Source organism: Salmo trutta, chromosome 34 (genome assembly GCF_901001165.1).
Source record: "Salmo trutta chromosome 34, fSalTru1.1, whole genome shotgun sequence".
Classification (NCBI taxonomy): Eukaryota; Metazoa; Chordata; class Actinopteri; order Salmoniformes; family Salmonidae; genus Salmo; species Salmo trutta.
The window spans coordinates 5,195,900-5,217,225 of record NC_042990.1 but is presented as its reverse complement, the minus strand read 5'-3'; the positions used below and the strand labels follow the sequence as shown (position 1 = coordinate 5,217,225).

Sequence of the window (21,326 nt, the reverse complement as noted above, 5' to 3'; positions counted from 1 at the left end):
ACAAATGTGCCAAAGAAATTAACTTTATGTCCTGAATACAAAGCGTTATGTTTGGGGCAAGTCCAACACAACACGTCACTAAGTACCACTTCATATTTTCAAGCATGGTGGTGGCTGCATCATGTTATGGGTATACCTCTTATCGGCAAGGACTAGGGAGTTTTTTTGTTGATTAAAATAAACAAATTAGAGCTAATCACAGGCAAAATCCTAGAGGAATACCTGGTTGTCTTCTTTCCAACAGGCACGACGAGACAAATGTATCTTTCAGAAGGACAATAACCTAAAACACAATGCCAAATCAACATTGGAGTTGCTTACCAAGATGACATTGAATGTTCCTTAGTGGCCCAGTTACAGTTTTGACTTAAGTCGGATTTGTTTACATCCCTGTTAGTGAGCATTTCACCTTTGCCAAGATAATCCAGCTACCTGACAGGTGGATTTTGGACTTCAATTTCAGTTATTTAAATGTATGATTCTGAGAACTTGTTGGCAATTTAAAAATCTTTATTTCAAAGAGCATTTTACAAGAAACACATTATTCTGGTCTTCAATCCATTTCTTCACATTTAGCACCAAGTTAATGTTATTGAGCACCCTCAGAAAAATGTATGATTTTATAAAGTTTTAATCATATTTTTTATTGAACACTCACAGTGAACAGACAGATATGTGCACACAAGGGAAGTGACAAATTAATAAAACACATAATACAATTGTTTGAGAGAAAATTTGCAAAACTCCATGCTCTCACCCGCTTTTTTACTTTGGAGATTTGTTAGACCTCATAACAACTACCCATTTCACCATCTCTTTTACTCAAAAAGCTAACTTCAAATTAACCAAAGTATTGAAACTACAAATTTAAAGATTAGTCAGAAAATATGTTAAATGCTCTTAAACAGTTTTGAAGTATATATTTGCAAAGGTTTAACAGTGCAGTTTGGAAGGGCATTTGTTTTAATTAGTTGTTTTAATAGGCTTGGACACCATAACACTATACAACATTGATGATTTAAGTGCCTAAATAAAACACGACTTTTGTAATATGGCTAAACGAATCAAATCTAATTGTTATACTACATAATGTTAGTTTAGAACTTTTACAGGTTTTCCCATTACATTTTCAAATACGCAAGCACTGCATTCACAACATACTTTCACAAGACAATTTGGACTATTGCATGCATAACAAGACCCACAAACACTTTCTTAGACCAGATTTCACATAAATGGCAACATACAAAACGAAACACAGTTGTGTGTTTGAGCTCCTAAAAAGAAACAAGGGGGAATATAAAGCCTATTTCTATGCGTAGAATAGATCATCCATGTACAAAATGCAGACAAATAGAAAAACACAACAACCCATTAATAGTAGACACTAGCGTCATCAGAACAGGGTGCTATATGAGGCGAATAGGCCATTGAGTCAAATGTTAGAGTAGAATAATATTGTTGCATTTCCAACACTCTAAAGGAGAACTTTCCCTTAAAGCTCAGATTATAAGGCTATTGAGAAACTCAACAGCTCCCACCCTCAATGACTGCACACTTTCATCCCAGCATGCTAAATGTTAGGTGCCAAGAATGTGTCACTATCTACAAACAAAGGAGACATGCTGGTGTTAGTGTGTTAACGTTGTCAAGGGTTGTTGTGAGTCTGGCAAATGGAGAACTTTCTCCTCTTCATCTTTTTCCATGGTTTTCTCATCTAAGGAGAGCTCAGAAGATTGTGCTCCAGCGTTTGGGGGGAAGGCGGGACTTGGTCTCCTGTAAACAGAGGGAAGCAGAAGTAATATATTGTACTGATATCTGAAATATTAAATTCTATACAACCAAAAGAGGAAATATAGAGCTTTAAAAGTGCTTGTCATGGTTGGACGAGTGTCTCTATTCGATAGAAAGAAGGATTTCTATTTTCTATGAGAAGATTACGGTTAAGTTTGTTATTTGTATTTACATGATTGTCAAAAGTCACATTTTCAGGGATTCAAAGTTAGTATATACTCTCAGGAAAGAGGGTTGAGGTAGGTATAAAGACATCAATAAAAATGAGTTGTGCAGTAGAGATTAAACTGAAAAAGTATTGATAACAAAAGACACCATCCACTTTACCATTCATTTCTCTAATACCTATGCATTTACATGAAAATTACATAGCCAGGTACAGTGTAATTACAGTGTACTTACATACCTGTTTGCGTACTGTAATACCTGTTTATATCAATGTGTACCTACACTGTAATTATACTTTAACTCCGCAAATATATAGGAGCACATACTGTATATCATAAAGTGTAGCCCTACCAGTCAAGTTAAACGTATATAATTGTGTCCATTTAATTAATGCACATGTTAGTTTAGTATGATGTCAAATAAATCGCAATGTAATTAGATTTTTTGTGATTTATGTCTAAACTAATGAAGATTCAGGATGCATATGGCTAGGTTACATCTCTAATTGACTCACTTTGATAATAATGGTGTTTTGATAGGTAAACACACATAAGAAACAATGTTTATCAGGTTCACTCTTTAGACAGTGTAACTGTGTAGCGACAAGATAAACTTGGGATACAAACATCAGGATGTCTCACCAGGTTGAAGATTTTGGACAATGTCCCTTGGTCTCTGCGGCATCTGTAAGATGACTTTGTGGCATCAGCATGTGGTGGCGAGGCCTAGAACAAGATGCTTTATAAACACATGGAACATGGCTGGCCCTGGGTAAAAATCAGTGCTCAGCTCTCATTGGATGAAGTAGGGAGAGGACACCAAAATGGTGTTGAACTAGTAGTTATATTGAGTTTGAATATATTTTGATAAACACAATGGGTATAAATGTTACATTACTACAATGCTCTTTTGCATTAAACCCAGAAATGTCTTGTTTCTACCAAAATCAGTTTACTTCATTCAGTGGTCTGTTACTGTAAAAGAATGGTATGAATGAGACAGGAAGAGAAATAAATGTGGAATGACCAACATTACAGCAACCTTTAGGGGGTAAGAAGACAGAAGACAAAGGCATGCATTACTTCAGAGCACACATAACACAGAGAACTGGTGAGGAGCACATTTCAATTCTTACACCCTGGACAGCTCACTCTGTGGACACAGAGGAGTTGAATGAAGAAACACACTAATGCAGGAAGATTAGTGAGTCACCATGAACAGAAAATGGGGCAGAGATGAAAGAGTCTCACAGACTGGTAAGGAAAGGAATGGTGGAAAGTAAGGCGGAAACTGTTGTATATAGGGGTCCTGAGAGAGTCTTTACCGCTTGCGGTTCAGAAATAGTTGAGCAGTGTCAAAGTCATCCAGAAGCAGTGACACTAAATTAAAATGTCAGAAAAACAGAAATCGTGAGATGTAATGTCACCACAGTATAAGCTGTATTTGAGCTTTTCATCAGCCACTACGTTCCATGAATAATTCCAATGTGAGGAAAACTGTGTTCGACGTTGATTCATGCATCCGACATTTTCCATTAGAGTAAGAATAGTAAGGTAAACAATGTTTGTGCTTAGCAAAATGTTATTTAGGCTTTCTAAGAAATATATATATATTCTTTTGGATGTTAACTGTCTTGAAGAATCACACCAGGGAAGGAAGATGCAGAGTTGGGAGAGTAAAAGTTAAATAAGAGGGAAGAACACAATCAAAACGCTCACAGAAGGACATTAGAGAAAGTCTTCAGACAGAGGGAAACATTTAAGATGTCATTATCAAACACGGGGCTGTGAGGTCAACACTGTTTTGGGGGTTTAGGGTTGAGTTTGAATGACCTACCAAGCCCAAGACCTCCCTCCACTAGACATGAAAGAAAAAGAGAGAATCAGGAAGATTCATGAAGCCCTACTGTAGCAGCACCTGTAACTATAACAACAGAAAACGTAAACCTACTATACTAGCTAGCCAACTTGCACAGGCCCATGAAGTCATGCGCTGTAAAAAGCAAGGAACAGTTTAAAGCTAATTACCACTTTTTTTCTGACAGGAGCCTAAAGAAACAGTAACCACAGTAAAGTAAAATGTTTTTTAAAGGAGGTAATGGAACTCACCCTGGACTTGGGACGGGGAGAGGCTGTCACCTGAGGATACAGAACCCAACAAATGAAAAGGTCTTATTCCATGAGTTCAAAGATGGAAACATAAGGACATTGGCTCATGGGGAAAACCCTTTGCAACAGCAGAGAGTTTAATAAAAAAACTGTACTTTTGAACGTTTGAAGCAGTGGTGCAGGCCTAGAGAAACTGACTTGTGCTAGATAGCTACTCTACGCAATATCTTGTGGATATGTCTCCTAACGAGGACCAGAGCTGGGCAAAACATCTGGTCTGTCTAGATTATGAATAATGAAACCAAAAGTTGCTGGAGAACTTCAATGGGTGAAAAATAACTTTGTCCAAGTTTACATTTATGTTGATGAGAGAACATACATTATTCTCTGAGCAGTATGTTCTCTCATCAATATAAATAGGAACATGAATGGGTGAAGATGAATACTGTATGCACTACAAACCGCTTATTTACAGCTACAAGTAAATCTTGTTCCAATTGTATGGCAAGTTTGATCATGCCCTTCTTATACTGTATCAAACAATCACCATTGACCAAAGCGGATGTAACTTCAGGTAATACATTTTCTCCAAGGTCTCTACAATGCTTCAGGTAAGATAAATACCATTGAGAATTAAACTAGTTTATAATTCTTCGACAACAAAACATCTTGTGTAAGAGTGTGTAAGAGTAAGTTCAATATATTTATTTCACAACGTTATCAACTTTACAATTACAATTTGTTTAAATAAAACTAATATAATACATGTTATAATATATAAAATCGCACAGAGGTAGTCAATCTAAGATACTCACGCTCAAGCTCCTGAAGAAATGCATTACGGCATTCTCATTAGCCCGACGTCGAGGGGCTGGCTTGGGGGAGGTGGCGTGACCCCGGAAGGACCCCTAAAGGTATAAACAATTGTCAAAAACTCACAGAAGTCTCACTGCTAACGTTGGACAATCAGGCTCAATTAAATGGCTATGAGTACATGAACCTCTACGGGATCAGTGTCCCTATACCGGGACGGTTGAGCTAATGTGCGCTAGTGTGATTAGCATGACGTTGTAAGTAACAAGAACTTTCCCAGGACATAGGCGTCTTATATCGGCAGAAAGCTTCAATTCTTGTTAATCTAACTGCACTGTCCAATTTACAGTAGCTAATACAGTGAAAAAAATACTATGCTATTGTTTGAGGAGAGTGCACAACAACAAAAAACTTTTATCATGGCAACTGGTTTGATACATTCATCTCTGAAGGTAAATAATGTACTTACTGTCACACCCTGATCGGTTTCACCTGTCTTTGTGCTTGTCTCCACCCCCCTCCAGGTGTCGCAAATCTTCCCCATTATCCCCTGAGCATTTCAACCTGCGTTCTCTGTTTGTCTGTTGCCGGTTCGTATTGTCTTGTCAGGTCTTAACAACTTGTTTTCCCATCTTCCTTCTTTCTCATGTTTCTGTTTCCTAGTTACCCCGGTTCTGACCATTTCTGCCTGCCCTGACCCGAGCCTGCCTGCCGTTCTGTACCTGCCTGACTTTGACCTGATTATGAACCTCTGCCTGCCCTGACCCTGAGCCTGCCTGCTGTTCTGTACGTTATTGACTCTGCCCTGGATTACGGACCTCTGCCTTCCCTTGACCTGTCTTTTGCCTGCCCCCTGTTTGGGTCAATAAACTTTGATTCTAGCTGTCTGCATCTGGGTTTTATCCTGAGTTCTGATAGTAGGAACTGGCCATGACTGACCCAGCAGACTCAGACCAGCTCCACAATGCTGTCTCCCAGCAAAAAGCCATCATTGGAAGACACAAGGAGTTACTGCAATGCCTTATGGAGGGACTCCATACCCTGGCGGAATGCCATGACCAGGCGTTCAATACATTACTGGAGCAATTCCGCGTATTCCCTACAAAGCAGCAAGCCACACCAGTCATTCCCCAGACTCTCAGCAATCCCGCCACCAGTGTCCCGAGAACCCCGCTTACCTCCTCCCGAGCGTTACGCTGGAGATTCTGGAACCTACCGGGTCTTTCTCTCCCAGTGCTCCCTCTTCTTCGAGCTGCAGCCTTCTTCGTTCCCCTCGGACCGCTCGAGGATAGCGTACATCATAACGCTGATGTCCGGGAGGGCACTCGCCTGGGCTACGGCGGTGTGGGAGCAACAGTCTGCCGTCTGCCTCAGTCTGGAGGAGTTTGTGGTGGAAGTACGGAAGTTCGAGTCTCCATTGTCCGGGATAGAGGCTGCTCGTAAATTGCTCTAGCTACGTCAAGATGCCCTTAGTATGGCAGACTATGTAGGGGATTTTCGCACGTTGGTGGCTGAGAGTGCCTGGAACCCGGAAGCATTGTTCGACATGTTCCTTCACGGATTATCGGAGGTGATCAAAGATGAGCTCGCAGCCCGGGAGTTGCCCATGGACCTCGACTCCCTCATAGCCTTCACCATCTGGATCGATGGGCGGCTACGAGAACGTAGGAGGGAGAGGGAATCTGTCCCCTATCACCTCGACTCTGAGGAACCCTGGAAACCCCCGAAGGCATTTCTGAGAGACTCTGACGTCACCCGAGTGCTCACGGGAATCGCAGAGGGCGGTCAACTCGCCTCCTCCATTGCCCAAGCTACTGGGAAGGGATCGATTGTCTCAGGATGAATGTTTACGCAGACTGAACACCAGGAGCTGTTTGTATTTCGGGACTACAGTGAGGGAAAAAAGTATATGATACCCTGCTGATTTTGTATTATCAGCCTATAATTTTAATGGTAGATTTATTTCAACAGTGAGAGACAGAATAACAACAACAAAAATCCAGAAAAACGCATGTCAAAAATGTTATAAATTGATTTGCATTTTAATGAGGGAAATAAGTATTTGACCCCCTCTTAATCAGAACGATTTCTGGCTCCCAGGTGTCTTTTATACAGGTAACGAGCTGAGATTAGGAGCACACTCTTAAAGGGAGTGCTCCTAATCTCAGCTTGTTACCTGTATAAAAGACACCTGTCCACAGAAGCAATCAATCAGATTCCAAACTCTCCACCATGGCCAAGACCAACGAGCTCTCCAAGGATGTCAGGGTCAAGATTGTAGACCTACACACGGCTGGAATGGGCTACAAGACCATCGCCAAGCAGCTTGGTGAGAAGGTGACAACAGTTGGTGCGATTATTCGCAAATGGAAGAAACACAAAAGAACTGTCAATCTCCCTCGGCCTGGGGCTCCATGCAAGATCTCACCTCGTGGAGTTGCAATGATCATGAGAACGGTGAGGAATCAGCCCAGAACTACACGGGAGGATCTTGTCAATGATCTGGGACCATAGTCACCAAGAAAACAACTGGTAACACACTATGCCGTGAAGGACTGAAATCCTGCAGCGCCCGCAAGGTCCCCCTGCTCAAGAAAGCACATATACATGCCCGTCTTTAGTTTGCCAATGAACATCTGAATGATTCAGAGGACAACTGGGTGAAAGTGCTGTGGTCAGATGAGAACAAAATGAAGCTCTTTGGCATCAACTCAACTCGCCGTGGTTGGAGAAGGAGAAATGCTGCCTATGACCCCAAGAACACCATCCCCACCGTCAAACATGGAGGTGGAAACATTATGCTTTGGGGTTGTTTTTCTGCTAAGGGGACAGGACAACTTCACCGCATCAAAGGGACGATGGACGGGGCCATGTACCGTCAAATCTTGGGTGAGAACCTCCTTCCCTCAGCCAGGGCATTGAAAATGGGTCGTGGATGGGCATTCCAGCATGACAATGACCCAAAACACACGGCCAAGGCAACAAAGGAGTGGCTCAAGAAGAAGCACATTAACGTCCTGGAGTGGCCTAGCCAGTCTCCAGACCTTAATCCCATTGAAAATCTGTGGAGGGAGCTGAAGGTTCGAGTTGCCAAACGTCAGCCTCGAAAACTTAATGACTTGGAGAAGACCTGCAAAGAGGAGTGTGACAAAATCCCTCCTGAGATGTGTGCAAACCTGGTGGCCATCTACAAGAAATGTCTGACCTCTGTGATTGCCAACAAGGGTTTTGCCACCAAGCACTAAGTCATGTTTTGCAGAGGGGTCAAATACTTATTTCCCTCATTAAAATGCAAGTCATTTTACAACATTTTTGACATGGGTTTTTCAGGATTTTTTGTTGTTATTCTGTCTCTCACTGTTCAAATAAACCTACCATTAAAATTATGGACAGATCATTTCTTTATCAGTGGGCAATCGTACAAAATCAACAGGGGATCAAATACTTTTTTCCCCTCACTGTACATGACATTATATTTCCAGCTGTCCATTGAAAAGACCAGGCTCATCAGTAGGCACAAATACTCTGGTGAGCCGTTCAGGGATTTTCCAATCATTACTTGCACCCCTCTCCATGCCACCCTGTTATGGGGTGACCAGGACAAATCACTCCGGGTGCTCATTGACTCTGGGGCCCATGAAAGCTTTTTCGATGCTACCTTGGTGTCAGAGCTTGGTATCACCACTCATCCACTCTGTGCTGGATGGGCGCTCTATTGGCAGAGTCACCTGCAATACGATTCCTATCGACCTACGAGTTTCAAAGTGTATGCAGTTTCTACTCATCAAATCTCCCCATGTACCTGTGGTTTTGGGATATTCATTGCTCCAGAAGCACAATCCCCTGATCGACTGGGCTGCTGGTGCTATTGTGGTTTGGATCCCGTTCTGCCATGCTCATTGTCTCAAGTCAGCCCAGCCTGCTCCGGGATGTCTCCCTGCAGGCTTGAGAGAAGCCTCGGACCTCCCCGCCATGCCCGCGGAGTATCAGGACATCTGGGAGGTCTTCAACAAGGCCAGTGCTACTTCTCTCCCTCCGCATTGACCCTTACGTCTGCGCCATTGACGTTCTCCCGGGCACCACACCCCCTCTGAGGCAGCTTTACTCCCTGTCAGGTCTGGAATCCAAGGCTATAGAGAAGTACATTGAGAATTCACTCGTTGCAGGGAGTATTCGACCATTGGCCCCCCACACCGGCACAGGGTTCTTCTTTGTGGAGAAGAAGGACCAAACCCTGCGCCTGTGTATCGACTACAGGAGTCTTAATGACATCACTGTTTAAAAAAACGCTAATCTCCTCGGCTTTTGAAACTCTTCAGGGAGCGACCATCTTCTCCAAGTTGGACCTTCGGGAACGCCTACCATCTGGTTCAGATACGGGAAGGAGATGAGTGGAAGACTGCCTTTAACACAGGTAGCGGGCACTATGAGTAATTAGTTATGCCATTAGGGCTGACCAACGCTCCCGCTGTGTTCCAGGTGTTCCAGGATGTGCAGAACTGGTTCGTGTTTGTGTACCTCGATGACATCCTGGTCTTTTCCTGGTCAGCTCAAGAGCACGTCCTCCACCACCGACAAGTCCTTCAGAGTCTCCTGGAGAACCAGGTTTTCATTAAAGTGGAGAAGTGTGAGTTCCATCACTCCACTATCTCCTTCCTTGGATACGTCATCACTGCATGACATATACAGATGGATCCAGACAAGGTGAGAGTGGTGGTGGATTGGCCTAAACCCACATCCAGAGTGCAGCTGCAACGTTTCCTGGGGTTTGCTAACTTCTACTGCCGCTTCATTCGTTTTTACAGCATCCTGGCTTCCCCCTTCTCAGCACTCACCTCTCCCAAGGTTCCCTTCATATGGTCTCCAGAAGCTGCACCCCTGCGCTTTCCTCTCCCATCGTCTTACCACTACTGAGAGGAACTATGATGTGGGAGAACTCCTCGCCATCAAGATGACGCTGGAGGATTGGAGGCACTGGTTGGAAGGGGCGGAACACCCATTCTTGGTGTGGACTGACCATAAGAACCAGGAATATCTTTGCATCGCCAAGCGCCTCAACTCTAGGCAGGCTCATTGGGCCCTGTTATTCATCCGGTTCAATTTCACTCTTTTCTACATCCCAGGGTCCAAGAACGTGGATGCACGCTCACGGTTGTATTGCCCCGCTGCTACTCCGTCTGACCCCGAGACCATCCTCCCTACTGCCTGTCTAGCGGCTGCAATCGTCTGGGGTATAGAGAGCCTGGTCTGTAAGGCGCAGCGTTCCCAGCTGGAATCCGGAGTACCAGGGAACTGGCAGAGTGTCCCGGACTCTGCCCGTTCCCCGGTCCTGGAATGGGCACATTCCTCCAGACTGACCTGTCATCCAATCTCCCGTCGGACGCTTTTGGTGGCCTTCCATGGTGCCGAATGTTTCCGCATTCGTCGCTGCCTGCACGGTGTGTGCACAAAATAAGACTCCTCTGCAATCTCTAGCTGGCCTTCTACAACCACTCCCTATTCCTCACCGCCCCTGGACCCATATGTTCCTGTACTTTGTTACTGGGCTACTATCCATTTTATTGCCCTTACAAAGTTACCCTCGGCCAAGGAGACGGCTCAGCTCATGGTGCAGCACGTCTTTCAGATCCATGGACTTCCGGTCAACATGGTCTCCGATCAGGGTCCCCAGTTCTCGTCCCAGTTCTGGAAGGCGTTCTGCAATCGCATTGGTTCGTCGGCCAGCCTGTCCTCTGGTTTCCATCCCCAATCTAATGGCCAGACAGAGTGAGCCAATCAGGACCTGGAGACGGCCCTTCATTGCCTTGTCTCTGCCAACCCCACCACCTGGAGCCAGCAACTCGTGTGGGTGGAATATGCCCACAACACCCTTCCCTGCTCGGCCACTGGTCTCTTGCCCTTTGAGTGTTCCTTGGGATATCAGCCCCCGCTCTTCCCCGAGCAAGAGGAAGAAGTCAGCATACCTGCCCCTCCAGATGGAGTCCCGTAAACTTTTCCCCCGTTTCATTGGCCCGTTCCCCATCTCTAAAATACTTAGCCCCTCTGCTGTTCGCCTTCTGTTGCCCCACACCCTCTGTATCCATCCTACGTTTCATGTGTCCAAGATAAAACATGTGTCTCACTGGCCTTTGTCTTCTGTTTCCAGAACAGCCTGCCTGCTGTTCTGTACCTTATTGACTCTGCCCTGGATTACAGACCTCTGCCTGCCCTTGACCTGTCTTTTGCCTGCCCCCTGTTTGGGTCAATACACATCTGTGATTCTAGCTGTCTGCATCTGGGTCTTATCCTGATTTCTGATACTTACGTTCAATAATCTTGCTCTGATTTGTCATCCTGAGGGTCCCAGAGATAAAATGTAGCATAGTTTTGTTTGATAAAATCCATTTTTATATTCAAATGTAGGAACTGGGTTCTACAGTTTGAACCCCTGCCGTCTCTGGCTCCACACCCACCTTGCCTGGCCAACTAGATATGTGAAAGTTAGTGTATGAGCTAATGATCCATCATGTATGACATTCCTGGTAGTGTGTAAACTTACATTTTGTATTAGCATATAATTTTTGTATGTTCTCTATAGTTATGTACTTGAAAATGTATTAATTGACCAATTCGGCACATTTGGGCAGACTTGATACAAAATATTGTCCAGTATTGCAATTCTTCACTGGATCAATTTGAAACGTTGCACACACACTGCTACCATCTAGTGGCCAATATCTAAATTGTGCCTAAACTGCAATAATATATGATGGCCTTTCTCTTGCATTTCAATGATGATGAAAAAAATTTATAATAGAAAATGCATGATTTTTTGTTTGTATTATCTTTACCGGATCTAATGTGTTATATTCTCCAACATTCATTTCACATTTCCATAAACTTCAAAGTGTTTCTTTCAAATGGTGTCAGGAATATGCATATTCTTGCTTCAGGTCCTGAGCTACAGGCAGTTAGATTTGGGTATGTCATTTTAGGCAAAAATGGGTCCATAAACTACTTTGTACAGTATGTACTGTATGTATTTTAATCCATTTTTCAAGTTGAGGTGACTTTCAGAACAGATACTCTGCTCTGTATTTCTTTGTAATGTTATGCATCCTAGTTCACAGAGTTCGTTTTTTTTTTTACATGGTTTGCTCAAGGGAATTGGAAATTAAATTAAATGCACACAGATGAGTTAAAAAAAGGGTTACATAACCAAATGCTCCCTCACATGAAGGTGATTGGGAGTTGATTTTTAAAAGCTGTCTGTCGGGAGGATTGCACTTCAATGGAAGATGTTCAAAATGTGTTTAAATAACCTATTCTAGAAAGTAAAGTATAATTGTGCAGAAATAAATTCAGATATCCAAAAACTTTACTACAGCAAGACAATTCAGGCTGAATTCAAGCCTTTTCAAGGCCCCTCCCTCCAGATATAGGTTTTAATTGGATAACTTTTTTGTTGCTAAGAATTTTCCTGCACTGCAGGAAATGTGGATGAGCTTCGTGATTTACACAAATTTACTGAAAATCCGCACTAAGACACGATTATATTAACAGTATTGCACTTTGTAGCCTACTTTTGTCCAGCCCATAACCACAGATCAAGCAACATTATGGGCTAAACGTTCAAATCCTGTTGCAGCAGGATTATTTTGCTATGACAAATACTGGTCAAAATAAGATCCTAGGTCTGTAACCCAACCTACAGCATTATGCTAATTTCCATTATCATAGCTGACAGTGATTAATACAAGCGCTGAGTGGAGAAGACTGGATATTCTTTTAGAATGTCTGCAATGGGAAAATGATGCAATTTTCCGGGTTAAAATGCATATATATTGACAAAACATTACAAAAAAAATTCATAACATCAGAGATAAGCAGTTGTTAACCTGCCATCACTCAGCAATGTGCCCCCTTCCCTAGTTTTGTTTGCAATAAACTCTAGAGAAAATACGCTGAAGACAAAGTTTAGAATCATTTGGGGGTGTTTGATCGACTTGCTAAGCTTTAGGAAAAAAACATGAGACCTTGTAACCCGCAGAGGACCAACTGGTGCATGATGCAGACAGATCACATTGGATATTCTGTTTGTTATCAAGTCTGTACAGCTAAATAAATGGTGGTCAAAGTTTTATGAATTCAAGCTATGCAGTAGTTGTATATTAGGTACCTGATTTCAAACTGTGATCATACGAAACACACCAGTCCATTTCAAAAAGTTAATTTCTCACACTTTCCCAATGGGGAAGCTTCTGGAGAATTTGTAGCAATGCACTTATGACAGCAAACACCCAGTCAAACACACAGCTATCCAGGTTGGGGTCAGTAAAAAAAATTCAGTGGTCAATTAAAATTCAGTGGTCAATTAAGATTCAAGCCTAAAAAGAAGTTTAGAACTAAAATGGAAATTAGATGGACCCTTTGGAATGTACTCGACTTGATTCTGACTATTGCAATAATTTGAGGAACTATATTTGAACAATATTTTAAGAGGTAAGGTATTGATTTTTCAATGTTGGTCATAAACATTAAAGACATGCCTCGGAACTTTGGCAACTAGTAAAGATTTTTTAAACCTCCCGCTTTGAATGTGTCAATGTGTAGTTCATACATGCATAATCTATGAGCAGAATTACGTTTTTAGCACAATTAGCCACAAAATTCCTAGTTTGAAAGCGACTGTTTACTGGAAGCTGTGCGGCACCATTTTCCCTCCATTTTCCCACTTGTGGGCCAGCCGCATGCAATTCGTGTTCCAGCCAATGACCTTTTGCCCCTCGCCATTTGAGTGACAGCTAGCAGGATGCACACACAGCAGAGCAAGAGAGACATGGTGCACATGTCTGACGTAGTACGCAATTTTCGTGGACCACTTTTTGCTCATGAGCGCTACTTTAAGAACTACAGGCCAAAAAGTATACAAACGTACCGGAGAATCTCTAAGAGATTGTCAGCAAATAAATGGTGTATTCCTGTTAATCAACGAGAATCCCTGTTATCTTCAGCGGATCTATAGCTATTCATTTTCTCCCCAAAAAAACCTCAACATGGAGAAACAATGCCAAACAATCTGTATAGCAAGTAGTCCATTTGATATTTTGGGTAGATCTAGAATAAAAATTAAATGACCAATTGTCTAAGGTTACTACATCAGGTATTCTACAAGTATTTTAGCTCTGCACAATAAATAAATCACCTTTTTTCAAAGAATCTCTCTCGACTGCACACAAAAACTGGACAGATCTATCCTTACCATCATCATATTAGAACTCTCTAGACTAGAAGAGTCTTGGTGAGGCCATTGATCATAACAGTTGGTAACACCAGATGCTCACCTTGCCCCTTTTATTTTTGTCACCTCCAAAGAACGTGCTAATCTGATCCATCAGGCCAGGGGCCTTCTTCCTCCTGCTCAGTCCAAATGAGCTTTGCCCTGAGGTACTCGCTGTGGCCATGCTGGATAGTGGTTAGGTAGGGTTGGGACGACCGCTCTGTATCTGGGATTAAGACCTTTCAAACCAACTCTGTAATCGCTCTGCTGTTGCTCCTTGGATACTTTTCTATCTGTCTGACGTTGAATGGGCAGTCTTTGAAGGTGTCGTCCCCGTTCTCTGATGTATCATGGGAGATGAGGCAGGTCAGGTGGGGGTAGGCGGGCACAGTGGCGTACATGGTGCTGGCCTGACTCCAGGCGTTCTTTGGTCTCTCAGTGCCTGTGGAGTCAGTCACTACCGCCCTCTGCATGGGCCAGCCATTGTACTCCCCCCCCTGGCCCGGCCTGAACTAGGGCCCTGATGCAAAACAGTCTCCAGCACTGTGAGGCCATTGTTTAAATGGACCCCATATATCTTTTTGATTGATTATATTCAAATAAGATTTAAATTAGCCCTGTTTTCCATACAGTTGACTAGAAAAGGAAACACGTAAATGCTAACTAATGTTGAAACATATGGAAATAATTTCTCTATGAAATAAGTTGTTAATCACAACTACACAAAAGTTTTGGTCAGTTATGGAAACAGACATAAAAACCATACCTACTTATTTATCTCAGAATTCATAAGAAATTCAATGCATTTACTAAGTAATAGTTATTATAGCTGATATTTACTCATGCTGTTTTGCCAATGCAATATATACGTTTACCAAAAAATGTTTGTCAAACTCGATTGTGTTGTTTTAATCCATAGAAGCTGCAGCAGCTGTGAAACAAAGCGGATTCTGTTAGAAAACACCCTAACATTAGCATATTCATATTTTGGAACAGATGCCTTTTGTTTTTTGTGTTTTTTTTAGGTGTTATTTTTTCCAAATATTTAATACCATTTTAAAGTTAAACAGTTCACAATGCAAAATATTGACCTAGTAGGATTAACCTGCAATGGCCTTAAAGACATTCCAAATACTACTTTCACAGATCTCACTCTGTTTTCTGACAAACTCAGAGATCTCTGCTCTGCGCACCAAATGAGAGCACAGATAATAACTTTCACAAAGTCAGATTAGAGTGCTGTGAAACATAAGAACAGATAAGATAAAATCGTAGTGTTAAAAGGAACTTAAATGATAATGTTTCTACAGAAAATGTGAACTACACATTGTATGCCATGTAAAAAAAGCAATTATCCGTTAGCCTGACACAGGCCTATAAACTGAAGGTAGGAGGTGTGTCAAACTAAATCTGCACAATGCTAATTTTTCACTGCATGCTAGTCATTAGTCAAAACTCCATGAGAACAGACTGTGGCTTGCCCAACAGTTACAGTTAATTCTATAAATGACCAGACTCACTGACATGGAACAAACCGCATAGGAACTATGAAGGAATGTGAGGAAGAGTTTGAGAATTTGAGTTATGCTATTCCATAGAGTTACGTTGCTCATGGGTAGACACATTTCTTCGTGTACTACACGTGCCTCCTTACTATATATAGTATGTGGCCTAGATCGTGCCTAGCACGGTTTTAATGGCTTTTGGCCACTCTATAAATGGAGTACACTTGGAGGGAGACATGCTTGTCCATTATGTCATGTCTACAGTAGTCCACCTGTTTTGTCAGGGAGGGTCTCTGAACAGCGCCCACAGGCCTGATAGAGAGCAGGAATGCAGAGAGTGGGTCGACGGCACTGCATGTGCCCTCGTGTCTAAAAGACTCTTGGCTTTGTCCCACCAGTTTGGAGGGTCGAGAGAGACCGCAGGGAAAACAATACGGGCCATGGAGGAAAACTGTGGGACACAAACACGGGAGATATCCTTGAACCACGAGAAGAATGTAGATCTAGAGACCAGGACACCCACCTAGAGTAGCAGATGAGAATCTACTACTTAACAAGGCATTGTGCTGCCAATGTGCCTTAGGAGCCCACCAGTCAGGGAGACAAGTCTCCTCTGTTTCATCACGTGTGGCTGGGGCAAGACAATACAGTAGGTTGTTTACTCTTATCACAACAGCAATTTTACTGGTTCTTGAACATACTGTATCAGTACATCAAAAAATTACATCAGCAAAGCTGTGAATGGTACTGTGACATATTTGAGGGCTCGTCTATTGAAACAGGTTAGTTGTTGGAAATGAATAAGTTGTCTCTCCAAGATCATAAATTGAAACAGTATAATTTGATATTCAAAGTCTTGACTGACCATTAGGTCTGTAATGATAACTGGGATTTCAAATGATAAACTTGATAACAGATGTATAACTGTCATTTGTCTGTTGTCATGAGTATGCTATCGCATGTCACAAATGTGAGACGAGCTTAGGAACTTGTTTATTAGTGTTCTATTTACATCTTGTAGCAGCAGCACATTATATTACTTGGCTTTTGGGTCAAAACAAAAGAGCATGACATTGTTGTGACAAAAAACAAATGGCAGCATTATGCTCGGGCCTGGGCAGTGGCCTCTGCCAAGTGTTGATGGAATCGCTGGCTTTCTACAATTGAGAGATTTGCATTGTTTTAACCAGCCAAAAGGATCTGAGGACACTCAGTGGGAAAAGCTAAAGTCTTACAGCTGATCTGATGAGTTCAGAGGTCTTAAGAGTTCACAGCCAAACAATGGGCTCTTTCCAGAAACCAAGCCAACACTTTACATCAAAGTCATTGATCACTCTGTACAACAAAACTATGCTTTAAAAGATACTACATAAATATTGTTCTGAGTTGAGCATGAAAAACTCTGCAGCGTTGCAGTTCTTGACACACTCAAACCAGTGCGCCTGGCACCTACTACCATACCCTGTTCGAAGGTACTTAAATATTTTGTCTTGCCCATTCACCCTCTGAATGGCACACATACACAATCCATGTCTCAAGGCTTAAAAATCCTTCTTTACCGGTGTCTTAACCCTAATTAATTAATTGTCTTAACCCTAATTGCTCCTGTAAATCCCTCTGGATAAGAGCAATCCCCTAAATTGATAAAATGTCTTTTCAAATGTTATAAAATATGCACATTTTCACACGGTAGGTATGTTTCAATTAAAACGGACTTGTTACGTAGAAAAGGCTGTGCATTATGACGTAGTGCACATACACGTTTGCGCTAAATTTCTCATGTACTGAATAAAAACATAAGTTCAATGTGTATCCATTGCTTTTCCACTCTATCAATGGTTTTGTCACACAAATTGTTGCAATAAATGGCAAAATTACTCAATCTGGTTTTCGTGCATGCTCTCTAGACAACAGTTTACTGATAAGGGACTGTATGTTTTTATAATGAGGGACACCTATTATCTGACCTCTCCGAAATGAAAATAAATGTCCCTCCCATCAGTCAAATCTATTTTTACCGGACACTCCCTGAACACTTGAAAAAAAAAACAAGTGACCCTCCGCTATACCCAAAATAATAATTAAAACAAAGTGGAGAGCAGCGAACATGCATTCCATTTACCCGCACTCCTAGGACAGACCAGAGTCTTATATATGCAGTTTTAAAAACTGTTCTTTGTTTTGTAAGCATTACATGGCAAAGTAGCCAGAAGGTTCCAACAAACTGGCGCTGACAGAGAGGGCTACCTCGCTTCTACTGTAGTCCTATAATATATATAATATCGACGTATGCGCTGATTCGGTGAGTGAGTTTATAAGGAAGTGTATAGGAGATGTTGTACCCACTGTGACTATTAAAACCTTCCCTAACTAGAAACTGTGGATAGATGGCAGCATTCCGTCAAAACTGAAATGCGTGTACCACCGCATTTAACCATGGCAAGGCAACTGGGAATATGGCAGAATACAAACAGAGTAGTCATTCCCTCCGCAAGTCAATCAAACAAGCAAAATGTCAGTGTAGCAACATTATGGAGTAGCATTTCAACGGCTCAGACACAAGACGTATGTGGCAGGGTCTACAGAAAATCACGTAATATAAAAGGAAAACCAGCCACGTTGCAGACACAGTCGTCTTGCTTCTAGACAAACTAAACACCTTCTTTGACTGCTTTGAGGACAATACAGTGCCACCGACGCAGCCCGCTACCAAGGACTGTGGACTCTCCTTCTCCATGGCCGACGTGAGTAAGACATTTAAACGTGTTAACCCTCGCAAGGCTGCCGGCCCAGACAGCATCCCAAGCCGCGTCCTCAGAGCATGCACAGACCAGCTGGCTGGTGTGTGAACGGACATATTCAATCTCTCCCTATCCCAGTCTGCTGTCTCCACATGCTTCAAGATTGCCACCAATGTTCCTGTACCAAGAAGACAAAGATAACTGAACAAAATGACTACCGCACCGTAGCACTCACTTCTGTCATCATGAAGTGATTTGAGACTAGTCAAGGATCATATCAGCTCCACCTTACCTGTCACCCTAGACCCACTTCAATTTGCTTACCGCCCCAATAGGTCCACAGACAATGCAATCGTCATCACACTGCTCTATCCCATCTGGGCAAGAAGAATGACAATTGCTCAGCATTCAACACCATAGTACCCTCCAAGCTCATCATTAAGCTTGAGGCCCTGGGTCTCAACCCCGCCCTGTGCAATTGGGCCCTGGACTTCCTGACGGGCCACCCCCAGGTGGTGAAGGTAGGAAACAATATCTCCACTTCGCTGATCCTCAACACTGGGGCTCCACAAGGGTGCGTGCTCAGCCCTCTCCTGTATTCCCTGTTCACCCATGACTGTGTGGCCATGCACGCCTCCAACTCAATCATCAAGTTTGCAGACGACAACAGTAATAGGCTTGATTACCAACAGTGACGAGACAGCCTACAGGGAGGAGGTGAGGGCACTCGGAGTGTGGTGTCAGGAAAATAACCTCACACTCAACGTCAACAAAACAAAGGAGATGATCGTGGACTTCAGGAAACAGCAGAGGGAGCACCCCCCTATCCACATCGATGGGACAACAGTGGAAAAGGTGGAAAGTTTTAAGTTCCTCAGCGTACATATCACTGGCAAACTGAAATGGTCCACCCACATAGGCAGTGTGGTGAAGAAGGCGCAACAGAGCCTCTTCAACCTCAGGAGGCTGAAGAAATGTGTCTTGTCACCTAAACCCTCACAATTTTTACAGATGCACAATTGAGAGCACCCTGTCAGGCTGTATCACAGCATGGTACGGCACCTGCAGGGCTCTCCAGAGGGTGGTCTACACAATGCATCACCGGGAGCAAACTACCTGCCCTCCATGACACCAACTGCACCCGATGTCACAGGAAGGCCAAAAAGATCATCAAGGACAACAACCACCCTAGTCACTGCCTGTTCACCCCGCAACCATCCAGAAGGTGAGGTCAGTACAGGTGCATCACAGCTGGGACTGAAAAACAGCTTCTATCTCAAGGCCTGTTGAACAGCCATCAATAGTACAGAGAGGCTGCTGCCAACATACAGACTTGAAATAATTGGCCACTTTAATAATGCCACTTTAATAATGCCACTTTAATAATGTTTATATATCTTGCATTACTCATCTCATATGAATATACTGTATTCTATACCATCTATTGCATCTTAACCTATGCCGCTCTGACATTGCTCTTCCATATATTTATATATTCTTGTTCCATTCCTTACATAGATTTGTGTGTATTAGCTATTTGTTGTGGACTTGTTAGATATTGCTGCACTGTCGGATCTAGAAGCACAAGCATTTCGTTACACTCGCAATATTATCTGCTAACCATGTGTATGTGACCAATCAAATGTGATTTTATTTTATTTTGTTTGGGGTTGTGGATTCGCAGAGCACCGTGGTCAAGGGTAGGGGTGAAAAGGTCTCCATTAAATTAAAAACACTGCATGAATCTATCATCTTATTTGTGGTTTGAAAAATAATCATTTTATGTAACTGGAGACAAGCAGAATCTTTAATTCCACAAAGAGCGCATGCTGCAGCCATTTTGATTTCTATATAAGAAAGAGGATAAAGTGACTAAAGGGGGCTGTTGAAATCACTGAGGGGGGTCTTGCATTGAAATGATTTTGAATTCTGCTTATATAATCACGCCATAATACACAAAGTTAAAATGCCGAGACTCTTTTGAAATCTGTAGCCTCTCTCTGCTGAGCTGTATCAACACAACGGACAGCCCCCTACAGCAATGCCATTTAGATGGGCAATTACCCAATTACAAACAGCCAATGTAAATGCACCGTACACACACAGCTGTCTCATCAAAATACTACAAACTACAATGTGGAAAGTAGTAGCCTAGTTATTCATGCATGCAAACAAAAATACTGAATAGCATTTAGGCATAGAATACCAACAACTGCGAATGCGAACAAATGCGAACATAACAAAACAGCGGTACCAAGTAGAAGGTCGACGTAGTAAGGCATGACAAAATCTACTCTACATTACCAAAAGTATGTGAACACCTGCTCGTTGAACATCTCATTCCAAAATCATGGGCATTAATATGGAGTTGGGCTCCCCATTGCTGCAATAACAGCCTCCACTCTTCTGGGAAGGCTTTCCACTAGATGTTGGAACATTGCTACAGGGACTTGCTTCCATTCAGCCACAAGAGCATTAGTGATGTCGGGCACTGATGTTGGACAATAGGCCTGGCTCGCAGTCGGCGTTCCAATTCATCCTAAAAGGTGTTCGTCAGAGTTGAGGTCAGGGCTCTGTGCAGGCCAGTGAAGTTCTTTCACACCAATCTCAACAAACCATTTCTGTATGGACCTTGCTTTGTGCACTGGGGGCATTGTCATGCTGAAACAGGAAAGGGTCTTCTCCAAACTGCTGCCACAAAGTTGGAAGTACAGAATCGTCAAGAATGTAATTGTATGCTTTGGTGTTAAGATTTCACTTCACTGGAAGTAAGGGGCCCGAACCACAAAAAAAAGCCCCAGACCATTATTCCTCCTCCACCAAACTTTACAGTTGACACTATGCATTCTGGCAGGTAATGTTCTCCTGGCATCCGCCAAACCCAGATTTGTCTGTCGGACTGCCAGCACCCCCGTGCTTCACGGTTGGGATGGTGTTC

At 42.8% G+C, this 21,326-nt stretch overlaps 1 protein-coding gene across 2 annotated transcripts; it reads right to left on the bottom strand.

Moving 5' to 3' along the window:
- Window positions 1-492: 492 nt before the first annotated feature.
- On the bottom strand, window positions 493-14,474 carry mbpa (myelin basic protein a). 2 transcript variants are annotated; one of them, XM_029731401.1, is made up of 6 exons: window positions 14,207-14,474; window positions 4,886-4,978; window positions 4,071-4,100; window positions 3,799-3,819; window positions 2,604-2,687; window positions 493-1,776 (listed from the first exon to the last, which is right to left on the bottom strand). In XM_029731401.1, exons 1-6 carry the CDS (start codon window positions 14,324-14,326, stop codon window positions 1,729-1,731), a joined length of 396 nt encoding a protein of 131 aa, XP_029587261.1. In that variant the 5' UTR covers window positions 14,327-14,474; the 3' UTR covers window positions 493-1,728. The 2 variants fall into 2 exon arrangements, with proteins under 2 accessions (XP_029587261.1, XP_029587262.1); XM_029731402.1 differs by lacking the exon at window positions 3,799-3,819 and having other exon boundaries at window positions 14,207-14,473.
- Window positions 14,475-21,326: the final 6,852 nt, after the last annotated feature.